Consider the following 12825-nt stretch of genomic DNA (forward strand, 5'->3'; position numbering starts at 1 on the left):
TACTCATCCATGTAGACGCCTTACGCCCAAAATATACTTGTAGCCAAATCGGAATTAAATGATAATTTATTTACCTCCACCATTGCGACGTACAATAAGTGTAATTCTAATTTTTAGCATAACTGTTAGAACATTTGTATTAAACTGTATTGAATGGAGAACGCTCCAAGTAAATTCGAGCGCAATTTATACAATGATGTTCAATCAATAATTGCAGGCGACATACGTGGACATATATGACCTCGTAATTATATTGTTAAGCTTAATTGATAAATGCTCTTTGTTGATCTCGAGATGCGCTTAAAACGATGGCAGCAAGCAATTGCATCTCGCATATTATGAAATAATTATCTTCGATCGAATTTAAGCGAAACCTAATTAATATTTCGAAAAATATATAACTAAAATCTTTGTAATTATTATACGTATAACGAGAAATTATTCTTGAAAAATTATCTCTGTGAAATACGATCTTTTATCTCATTGGAAGGATCGAGATTTAATCTAATAAACAGATGTAATCGCATCTGATCAAGGCCAGGCAGTGGTCCAGTCACGAGGACTATCGGATTTCGTACCTGGTCCGTTCTTCTTTTTTTCGTATCGATGTCCCAGAGCTTGATGAGAAGCTAAACTTGATCTCATTACCGAAGGCTTCTGGTCCGCAGTCGCGTCTCGAGTTTCGTTGTACGAAGATGGAGCGATGGGCTGAAAAGGTGGCCGTGGTGACCGGTGCCAGCGCTGGAATTGGTGCAGCGATCGCGCGAAGTTTTGTAAAACAAGGTGAGGAAATGTTCCAAAAAATCTACAAAAAATATTGCGTTGAAGTTTACTTCTTGACTGGACGAAAACTTTGCAATCTTTACGGGTTTAGCTCGACTCGCGCCGAGATAATTGTTGCCGTATCACTATCTTTCGCTAATTGGAAAGTATGATCCATGTTATATTCGAACGGAAACAAAGATATTGATTATTAAATGCCATTAAAATGTCGCGTTAAAAGTCTTACCAAGGAATTATATAATATAAAAAAAATTCGTCCAAATTAACGTAATATGGAGTTCGTAAATGCGATAAATATGTAAATCGTTTTGTTACGTCAGGTATGATAGTGGCGGGCTTTGCGAGGAGAGTGGAGAAAGTTAAGGAAATCGCTGACGGTTTGAAGGATTCCTCGGGAAAGCTCCATCCCGTGGAGTGCGACGTCGCTGAGGAGGAAAGCGTGTCCGCAGCTTTCGCATGGGTAAAGGATAATCTCGGATCGATAAGCATTCTCGTGAACAGCGCTGGTATCACCAAGGAATCCTCGCTCATAGGTAAAAGTCGACTTCAATTTAAACTATTAGATCAATAATTTTAACAATTTGCTCTATAAAAGCCTCGCACAATTTTAATTCGTCTCGTCTGAAGAAATTTTCGTTTCTTTAATTATATTCCTTTGTCTAATCAGTAGACAAAAGGGGGATGATTATTATATCTAAAAGAGATAAAAATGCATTTTTCGTAGACAGCGACGAAAAATACCAAATATATTATCGAGTATTATTTTTCTTCGCTCAACACGTTTACAGATGGTACTTTGGAGGACTGGCGATCCGTGTTTGACGTGAACGTCCTGGGGCTTTGTCTCTGCACGCGGGAGGCTGTACGTATGATGCGCGAAACGGCGGCCGAGGACGCCGTCGTGATTCACATCAACAGTTTGGCCGCCGAGAGAGTGCCCTTCATCCCGGGCTTCAGCGTGTATCCGGCGTCGAAGCGTGCTATCACCGGCCTCGCCATGACGTTGCGACACGAGCTCGCGGGCACGCGTATACGCGTCACGGTAAGATAAGACGTATAAAATAAAACAGCTGTTCTTCAGAACATCCATCGCATTTAAGAATCTTTAATCTCGCAGAACTTATTAATAAAAAAATTGATTAAAGCATTAACCAAGTATATAAAAATCTGAAAGTTTAAACGCCGATCAAACTATAATTGAGATTTATAGACAATATATTTAATGATGACTGAGAAGTGTATATTTAAAGCTGAATAAGAAGCTTAGGACAAACACGAGCCGTATTTACTTCCATTTTTATTACACGCAGAACATCAGTCCCGGTTTGGTCGCAACGGAATTCATGGCTTCCTACAGCGTGTTCTCCCCGGAAGCGATGGCGGCGGCGCCGACATTAAATCCAGACGACGTCGCGGCGGCGGCGATTTATGTGTTATCCAATCCTTCTCACGTTCTGGTACGTCGTACATAGATCTCTAGATATTTTCCCTTCTCATCTTACAAAATAAAATCTAAAAGAATGATAATGTATCTTTTCCTCGCAGATACAGGATGTCGTGTTGAGACCTTTGGGCGAATCGTGGTGACCGAGCTTCAGAACGATTATATATGTATATTACACAACCAATACTATATCGAAATGTTAAATGTAGTTATAGAGCGATTGTACTTTTTATGAGCTTTTTACGAGGCCAATAAAAACGCAACTTTATTCACGTCTCTTTTTTTCGTATTAGATCGATCGAAAGATCTGTTCGTGTTAGTAAGAGCCATATAAAAATGTAATGCTTTATTATCACTCCGATTTGGCATTATGAAAAATATAAATCTGTACCTTAGAGATAAAGAATCATATTTCCAGTTTTTCAAAATGGAATTAATTTATTCTTTTTAATATGCCGGGAGTTTAAATTATAGATATAATGATAAAGAGTCTTATTACTGGTAGTCCATTATTACTGGTATCCTTAGATATTAATGTTTAGAAAAAGTCGTATTTGAAATTTTCATAAAAATAATAAACTTTAAACCCTGTCTTCTCTATTTTACAATAGTGGAGATGCGATTCTTTACCTGTAAGGTATAGAAATATGTATAAAATTTGACAAATCTTACATATTTTTAAATACCATATTGCGATGAAGCGTATAAAAAAAGGGGTAGGTGACATCCTGAATTCCCAGAGCCGTTATTAAGAAATAAGCTTCGTTACTACGTCATTGAGAAATTTGCGCGTTGCTGGACAACGATATGTTGCTGCTACACCCCGTTGACGATGCATCTTCAGTATAGTATTATTCTAATTAAGGGCTCCTACGATTTTCGTTTGTAGCTGGTGGTTCATCCCAAAAGAATCGCTCGCGAAACAAGACGAGAGAGATGAATAGGCACAGATCGAGACGCGCTCTCGCGCAATACTCGCGGATATTTGCGAATTTTTTCGTCGGACTGCACCAAACTCTGTATACAGATTTGCTGATGGAATAGGTCATCGACCGATTTGCGAGAGATCCTTCACTCTTCTCTGAAACTTCTGACGAGATACTCCTACCGAAAATATCACGGAACGTGTTATCGTCTTCTTCGGAAATTTTCATGTAAATTTTCGTCAGCATCATCGATCGCGCGCTATTGTTATTACAATGGAGAAGATATTATACCGTTCACAAATTGGATATTAATTAATTGACCCTTAAGCGCGGACGCTATAATTTTATTTTTGTGTTCTGTTTTTTCGTCTTCGCTGTCTGAATGTATCGAATTATTATTATTATGTTAAATATCAAAAACAATATTTATATAAAAAGATTTAATATTTATACATTAATTCTCGATATAGAATTTTATCTTGCGCCAGCAGAGCTCACCGATTAAATAACAAGTATTTTAAATACACACACAAATACGAACTTCTGTATAAAATATAAAACGAAAATAAAGTTATATTATAATGTTAAGTTAAAAACAACTGGAAAAATAATACAAGACATATATATCATAAATGATACAACTGTGTTCATTGTATAAAATATACGCATTTATTTAATCGCTACTTTAATTAATAATATTTCGTTTTCGTGATAATTAATATTTGCGAACGCTTAACAAGAACGATAACGTCTTATCCGCGAGCAAGCACAGCGCTAGATTTTAAATAAAGGGGGGGGGACACCCTTCTCCCAACAAAACTTACATCCCGAAAACAAGCTGTAATATCGCGAATAATATGCAATATATGCGCGGGAATGCATCATCCAGAGAGCAATGAACTATCTACACGTAGATTATGCGCGACCCGCTAATCGAAGTCCAGATTTTCAGCGTGGTATAAAAGGATGTCAGGGATGCGGACCAGCATGCAGAAGCCTCTCGTGGCAGTGAGCAACAATTTCCTCTCGTTTCGAGCTAAAGTGATCTAACGCAAAATCTTCAACATGAATATTCTATCCAACAAGATCGCCCTCGTCACTGGCGCCTGCTCCGACCTCGGTAAGGCAATCATCGAGGAACTGGTGTCGCAGGGACTCAAAGTTGTCGGCCTCTCCAGCGATATAAACAAGCTGAAGGTACGTTTAACGTTATTAAAAGCTAATTCTATTAAAAGTACAATTGAATCGCGTATAAATTATGAACTATTTAATAAAAGTGGTATTAATAAATTACTATTTTAAGTTAGTCATCTCTCTCTCTCTCTCTCTCATGATCTCTGTAGATTCTCGTGGATGAGCTGAAGGGCAAACCCGGCAAGCTCTATCCCCTTCAATGCGACTTGAGCCTTCCGAACGAGATCGAGGGCGCGGCGGAGTGGATAGAGAAGAATCTGGGTAGTGTGGACATCCTGATAAACAATGCCAGCATCAGCCTGAATTGGTCCAGCATCAACGGTGGCATACAGGAGCTTAAGAAGAGTCTTGATATCAATGTGCTCGGTTTATCGTTGATCACCAAGAAGATTCTGCAGTTGTTGAAGAACAAGGGTAGGTATTTCGGGAAAAACTTATCTCTACGTCTGATAATGTCTGTAAAAAAATAATGTTAGGAATCGATAACGGCGCCATCGTTAATATCAACGACATATGCGGTCTGAAATTGTTGCCTCTCGCCTCCGACCGGCCCATTTCCCCGGCATACGCTCTCAGCAAGTCCGCGCTGGCCGCGTTGACCGAGAGTCTTCGTCTGGAATTGGCCCAGAACCAGTCCAACATCAAAGTGATCGTAAGTAACTTCGAGTCGCATTGCACTGAATTTATTAAGCAGTTATACATAAAGAATCAATTTTATCGTTTCAACATACACAGAATAAAAAAGTTACAGCTTTTTCAAATTGGGACCTCTTAACATTCCACTTTGTCAAAGTTTGATCTTTCCCAAATTCTTGCGGGCAAAGTGAAGAATATTTAAAGCAGAATATTAAGAAAATCATTGGTTAAAAATAATAATTTCTTATATAAAAGTGAAAAATATATCGGAGAGACACGGCTGAAAAATTGCTTAGCAACCTACTTTTCTTTCTGTTAACATAATTAATTATCTCATGACAGAGTATCTGCCCGGGCTTGGTGGAGAACGAGATCAACCAGCAGTGGTTGAAAGAAAATTCACGATTGGCCCTGAAACCGAAAGACGTGGTCGACGCTATTCTTTACACGTTGCAGACTCCGGAGAACGTGCTTATTAAGGATCTCATTATTACGCCCATTCGGGAGATCAATTGAGCTAGCACCGAACAAAATCGTTGTCTACGATGAACATTGTAGTATTTAGAGCACGTATCTCGTGGCAAATCAAATAAAAAATTAGCAATTTTTAAATATGGTGTACACGAATTTGTTACATTGATCCTCTTCTTACAACACACTGACTTTATTATCTTTTATCGGTATAATATCATGTACAAGTAGCAGGTTTTAATGAATAATATCACAACTGCTCTTATATTTTTGCGTATCAATCTTAACAATTCTTTAAAATTTCTACGCAATTTGTGAATTTTTTTCTGCATCACTTTCTGCACTTATTATCTCTCTCTCTCTCTCTCTGACTTTTTGTTCTAAATATACTTATTTCATATATCAAATACAAGAAATGCATCTAAAACAAATTTTAAACATTCTTTTTGCGTTATAAATAAATAAATAGCTAATTTTTAATTATTAATGCGTTAGCTTTACGATGCATAAATCTCTTATTATAAATAAGTACGAATACAATTATCGTCTAAAGATCTCCATATGGATACGTGCTTAATTTCGTAGCTTTAAACTTCGAAAACGCGCCTATTGTGTGCTAATAAGGCGACCAAACGATCATAATACAATCAAAATTTTAACAAGTATAATACTTACCTGAAAAGGCCATGGTCATGACCTTTATTTACAAGCCCATGAAAGCGTTAATTCGTACCTTAAACGCGTGACATTGCTTTAAAGTAGATCTGTTCGCAAGCGATAATTGAAGGAAAATTGTATAAAACAATATTGTACTTGACGTATTTATTTTCTTAATCGTCCCATTTGCCAGTTTAATAATTCACAAGAATTCTGAGGGGGAGAGTGTTAAGAAAAAGAATTGCAAAGAAGCGACATTAGGAGAATCCTATTTAATGAAAGTGTGAAGCAATCGATATTATATTTAGTGCCTAGTTGTGAAGTACATCCTAAACTGTACGCCTTGTACAACGAAAATACTTCGGTATGTACAATGCGCGGAATAATAAAATTGTATATATAGCGGATGATAAACTTGTATGTAATATACAACAAAATATGCGCAATAGAGGAACTGCTACTATCAATTTTAACAATCGTGTTTTAAATATTTGTGGATAAATACATACTATGTGAGACCGTTGTAGATTCGACGCTATTCATATTTTTTTTATTGCTACACATTGTTCGTATAACAATTAACTGTAGGAGGACAATATATATATATGATAACACAAAAATAACACATAAAATATTAAAAATATACTTATCTGGGATGTTAATTGAACAAAAAAAAAAAAGGCAGAATTGTTATCAACTAGTCATTACTATTGTTGCGAGATCTGTCACGTGAGTTATGCACGACAAATTTCACAACAATGAGAATAAAGCTCAACACAGGAAGGATCGATTATATTAATGCAAATTTTAAGACTTTTATCGAGGCAGGCTTTTGTATTGCGTGTTACTAAGTTGCGTTTGCCTTGTTGGTGACAAAAATGAAAATACGAATATAAGAATATTTTCGAAGAGAGAGCATGCAGAAATAAATATCGATAGTATCTCAGGTATAAACTGTTTGCACAAATACCTTACGGCAAGCCACCATCTCAATCCACTTTTTCATTTCATCGGTGAGAAAAATGACCATCCAATTTATCTTGTCAATTGATCCCGCTAAACACAAGTTCCAAATTCCGTATCCGACCTAGGAGACAAATCCGTGAACCCTATGAAGCGCGAACGATATCATGCTTCCAAATCCACATTCTTCCACATCGCATATCATTCCCTTAATGAATCCGAGTGATCCGCTCGAACACGATCCGATGAATACGCAGCGCAGGCAATTTTTTTTATCCTTATATCCAAAAATATCCGTCCATGCATAACTAACTTTATCCCGTTTTCCGAATCCTGCCAGCGTCCTAATCCAAACATATCCGAAGGATCCTGTCCGTCGTAACGTTCGTACGGAGTTCCTCTAAAATTATGAGGCCGGTTCCCGTCAAGATGACAGACAGGTTGCGTTACTCAAACGTACCATCCTCTTGTTTATGCCAGTTAAATCCTGAAGACTCGCACTGTGGTTTACAATGTAGAAACGCGAGAAAAAGATGCACTTTGACAGTCACGATCGGTCGAGAAAACGGCCATAGTTATCGGGAGACACGTTTTTTTTTTTATGATTGGACTTTAGATCGCCGATATTATCGAATGTACGATTATTAGGCATGCAACAGTTTTTTTTTTCCAAAGAATCACTTCCACCTTTGAAATTAACACTAAATACGAAATGTTTCGTATATGTAAACAGCTAACAAAATTGCGTCTAGTATTGATATCATCCGTTGTATCAAGAAGAAAATAGATCTCATGCCGAAAATCCATCCTTAATGAGTAATCCGAAAATTAATCTTCACCAAAGTTCAAGAAACTTTAGAGTTATCAAACCAAATGCTTCCAACAGAATCCAGTTGTAGTTGACAATCCATTACTAGTTTGACTATTCAGACAATAAATGAATTAATAAACGCGCGGAATGCTTTATCTTTCTTTTTTAAAATCAATACGCGGAAAATAATACGCAACTCGAAGCACTTTAATCCTGATAAGCACATTAATGTAATGAGGAAGTTCCACTTTCTCGTTATGTTTCTCTTTTAAAACAGCGACACACAAAAATCTTTAGTCTCAAACTGGGATTCTACTAGTTTTCAAAAAGAAATATTAACGGGCATTCATCGCCCTCCTCGTAATGGACTTGCCAACGTTTCCTGATCCAGCAACTGAGAATCCTTTCTCCTGATCCTGAATTTCCTCTTGAAAGTATCCCGTTTCGCTATTCTCATTTTCATCTATGTCTTTTTAATCCTCTTATAATTTATGCTCTCCATATCTCGCAAATCCTCCAAAACGCAATCCGTCTCATCCCAACGTCAAGCGAATGTGTATTATATCCATCCAAGAAGTAAGATCGTGTTGATTTCAGTTTTTTTTGCGTATAGTGTTACAATCCCAATATACAAAAGAAGAAAAAATACATTAGTTCCTTATGTGATGTAATATAATATTATATATAGTTTATTAATGCAAATGTAATGCCTGTGATGTATAAAGTTATGAAATATAGCACTGTATGTATAATACAGACTGTATGGCAGAAGATTTTGGATACTGCATCTTTGAAAGAGAAACGTGTATAGTGAGAAGTTTAAATCACAGGATTAATTTGCAAAAATAGCATAAAATACACGATCTAATGTTTTCCTTTCAAATGGGTGCCGAGAGTTTCACAGGATATAAATGATAGAATTTCCAAAAGTGCGTTTATAATTATGTGGTTGTTGCAAATGTAAGAGAAAGGAAAACACACGAACAGAGAAATGCGAAAGACAATATTATCAATTAGTAGTTATTTGACCGCATTTCACCAAATTCGTCGTGTATTACTTAAAATTTATTTTAACCTGGATATGTTGCAAATGTCCAGATTATTCATCATATATATGTATGTATATATATATATATATATATATATATATATATATATATATATATAATGAGCACGTTATGTATATTTTCACATCGAGAAATGTTAAAGGTCTAAACAAGTTAGATCTTTTGTACTGAAATACAAACGCAATCTGCAAAATCAGGAGACGACCCACGAAACATTAAAGGTCATCCAAGTCTATTGTCAAATACAGTTGCGTGTTATTATAAAGCGAATTAATTAAATTGTATGGGAGTGATAATAAAAAGAAAGATTTTTGTGCCAATATAATTATGTGTGTAGTGTATAATAAATATTACATATATTTTATTATACATATATGCGCGATATATTGTCATCACCACTGATTCGATTTGAAATTATTTTGATTTAAATGGTAAGTTGCGTAAATGAATCGTGTAAACAATCTTGAGGTATTTATTTCTATGTACACGTTAGAATTAACATATACGCGTATTCTATATAAAAAAAAATGTTTGTAACATGAATATACAGCATGCTACTCTTTTAACTTGTTTATTTGTTATTAAGACGCATGTATACAGAATATATCGCATATTGTGTATTTTCTCTTAAATTACAGATTTTTTGACAAGGATTTAGTATTGGAAAATCGATTCCTAATGCGTTAAGAAATCTGCAACTAGAGGCAGTAGCGCATGACTTCTGCCTACATAACGTATTAGCAATAGTTGTTCCACTTTATTTATGTAGTATGTTAATTCAGACGATTAGATATGCAGATATGCTGTCGTATTATATAATAATTACTGCTTATTATAATATCAACTTGAAAACTTATTACGAGAGCAAGGCATCTTAAGCTAAAATAAGTATTAATTTAAGCCCTGTTTTTTTATGTTTATTAATGTCTATAAAATGTGTATTTGAACATGTGTGTTAGTACAAACAGTTTACCCATATTCCTGTATATGTCTGTTTTTTGTATATGATAAGGTTTAACACTTTCATAGTAATATGGGATAAAATTGTCCTAAGTGTGAAGATGATTTCGATTATAAAAGGATGTTAGTAAATTCACATGATAGTTATGAAAGATTATCAAAAAGAAACTTTTATTAGGCAAACTCTAAGATTTCATATTTTACACCATACAAAGTATATTCGAATACAAATAAAGTCTTAAGCATCAATATATATTAATACATTAAAGTAGCCACCATTGTTAAAAACGTATATTAGTAAAAAGTGAATAAATTATTGTCAATAAAAGTATTCATCATAAATATTAGTGATCTTGTTTGTTATTTACATTAAAGTTAAAAGCCAGAATAAATTGGTAGCTAAGAGTTAATGATTTAGGTCTAATTTTGTCAGAAAGGCTCATTAATAATACTTCAAAATTGTTACACATTTCATAAGTGGTAGTGATGACAAAAGAAGTTGGCAAATATATGGAGGAATGTATTTTTAAAATTAAATCCGACAGTTTTTGGATGAACAGTTACACATGATCTCGAGCACGATTTCATTTTTTTTTTTTTTTTTAGAACAATAAGATTCAGAACAATTAAAATTACCGTATTTTATATAACCATGTAAAATAATTCAATATTGTGAAACTTTTGTCAGAATAATGACTAAAAATGAAATCGCTAAATTAACTTGCTTTTGGGTCGAATGATAAGATATACTTATTTTGAAAGCAAGGAACTTAAAGAATAATTGTGACATATGTATGTACGAAATAAACCGTGCTCTAATTATACAGAGATACAATACAATCATTAATCAGTTATTGAATTCAAGCAATATTAGGAAACCAATTTAAATATTTTTTTTTTACAAAACCTGTGTCTGGATTGGATTTGGAAATCTTAATCGAGTGAAATTTAAATCAGCAATAATGAAACATGGTAAAGAGCAAATATCAATATAAACCTGTACTTATATTACCATGTGAAACACATACGTACATACTAGTCGTACGAGCGAGATCTGGAGCGAGATCTTGATCGCGAGTAATTACGCCGCAACGGCGAGTAAGTAGGAGAACCACGGCGCCGTGGGCTGTAGCTTCGCGAACGGGAACGGCCCCTTTCTCGGTCTTCGCTGCGTCCTCTGTCGCCACCGCTATGGTCTTCCTTCACACGGATGTAAGCTACCTCGCCCTAGATATTAGATCAAACGATCAAAGCGTATCAAACGTAAAGTAATAGAAGTGCGTGCAGTCGCACAAATACATTTGAATTGAACCGCATATGTTTGGGACAAAACCTGATGCTGGAGTACAGCGATATACATGTGATTAGGATAACAGCGGAGAGGGGATCCGTACCTCGTGCGATCTAAATCTCGAATCGTCTAACTTCTTTACAGCGTACTTCATGTCGTCGTGTCTCAGAAACTCAACGACCCCAGTGCCGTCCTTGTAAACATCCGCGAAGCACACATCACCGGCCTCGCGCATGTGGTCCTTGAGATCCTGCCAGCTTCCGGAGGGCGGTAGACCGCTAACCAGGACTCTGTACTGCGATCGTCGCGCGGGCGGTCCACGGCCACGCGAATTGCTCATCTCACCGCGGCCACCCCTCCCGCTGTCTCCAGCCCCGCGTCCACCGCGGAAATTATTGCTGGGGCCACCGCCGCGCGGAAATTCGACTCTCAATCTGTAGCCGTCATAGTCGTAACCATCTCTGGCGTGCACCGCGTCCTCCGCATCTCTGAAAAACGAGGTAGAGTTCGTTTACTACACGTGCTTCTGCGACAAGGTCCGTCATGTAACTCTTTCAATTGGAACGTCCGCTTGTAAAGTTTAACGGTAATGAACCTGGAAGATACATTAATTGCGATGAGTCAATGGAAATTTTATTAAGTATTTGTATTTAAATAAACCGTTATATACATGTATCTTGAAGCGATATGTTATACATGTACATACATCCTGAAACAAAGTTATGCATCTGGAAAAAAATTACAATTATATATTTTTTTAAAATTCTTCCTTTCGATTAACAGTCGCGTTTAAATAGTTTACGAAATTTTGTAGTACAGAAAAATAATTCTATTATTATTTACAAAAATAGTATTTTTTTTCGTTATTTGTCCGAGTTAGTGGCAGTCGTTTTTGCAATCTCATCATAAATATAAATGCATGTGAATAAATTTTCGGTCAAGATACATAATGCGGATTTCGTCATCAACGCGACTACGTCGCGTCGCCTCGAGTCCGCGCGAACGGCTCGAATTAACGGCGTTACGTCGTAGGCGGGAAGTGCATACGTGTAAATATCGAATAGCGCAAGCGGACGCGCGGGCGAGAGCCGCCGCGTGCGTCTCTCAACGCCCCGACGAGAATAAGGCTCACCTTGGATCGTCGAATTCGACGAAAGCGAAAGGCGGGCCACGGCGGTTTTTCAGGTCAACGAAAGTAACTTTACCGAACTTGTAGAATAGATCTTGGATGTCCTTCGTACGGATGTCCGGCGGCAGATTGCCCACGTATATCCTACACTCGTTTCTGCCGCCGTGCGACATGATACCTACTGTTTCCCGGCTCCGCGGCTCTCGGTCGGCGTTAACTCGGAGAAAACGTACGCGGGGGCTCGCGCGGAGAAACCAAACAAAAAGGGAGAGACGGCAACACCGGTGGCGGAGCGACGGCAAGCGACGGCGCGATCGGCGTGCAAATCCGGAGCAATCGAAGGTCTCTCGGTCACCGAGATCACCCGAGATCAGCCGGAGTCAGCCGAACACTCGTGCGGCGGGCCGGTTTTCATGACGGTGTTCCCGGATTGGCCGCGTTCGGCAAAAAGACTTTGGCGATTCTTTAATGTGATTGGTTCAGAGCGTTTGGA

The 12825-nt window shown here is 37.1% G+C and overlaps 2 protein-coding genes across 2 annotated transcripts; one reads left to right on the forward strand and one right to left on the reverse strand.

Annotated features, from left to right (window-relative positions):
• The first annotated feature begins 199 nt into the window (after positions 1 to 199).
• Positions 200 to 5578, forward strand: LOC139808153 (uncharacterized). Its single transcript, XM_071769813.1, has 9 exons — positions 200 to 783; positions 1104 to 1316; positions 1572 to 1825; positions 2094 to 2240; positions 2329 to 2366; positions 4206 to 4350; positions 4497 to 4761; positions 4824 to 4999; positions 5326 to 5578. The coding sequence occupies exons 1-9, from the start codon at positions 696 to 698 to the stop codon at positions 5497 to 5499; spliced, it is 1500 nt and encodes a 499-aa protein (XP_071625914.1). The 5' UTR covers positions 200 to 695; the 3' UTR covers positions 5500 to 5578.
• Positions 5579 to 6261: 683 nt separating this feature from the next.
• On the reverse strand, positions 6262 to 12668 carry Sf2 (splicing factor 2). The gene is made up of 3 exons (XM_071769355.1): positions 12336 to 12668; positions 11307 to 11691; positions 6262 to 11139 (listed from the first exon to the last, which is right to left on the reverse strand). The coding sequence occupies exons 1-3, from the start codon at positions 12503 to 12505 to the stop codon at positions 10948 to 10950; spliced, it is 747 nt and encodes a 248-aa protein (XP_071625456.1). The 5' UTR covers positions 12506 to 12668; the 3' UTR covers positions 6262 to 10947.
• Positions 12669 to 12825: the final 157 nt, after the last annotated feature.

The sequence above is a fragment of the Temnothorax longispinosus genome, chromosome 2, assembly GCF_030848805.1.
Source record: "Temnothorax longispinosus isolate EJ_2023e chromosome 2, Tlon_JGU_v1, whole genome shotgun sequence".
Classification (NCBI taxonomy): Eukaryota; Metazoa; Arthropoda; class Insecta; order Hymenoptera; family Formicidae; genus Temnothorax; species Temnothorax longispinosus.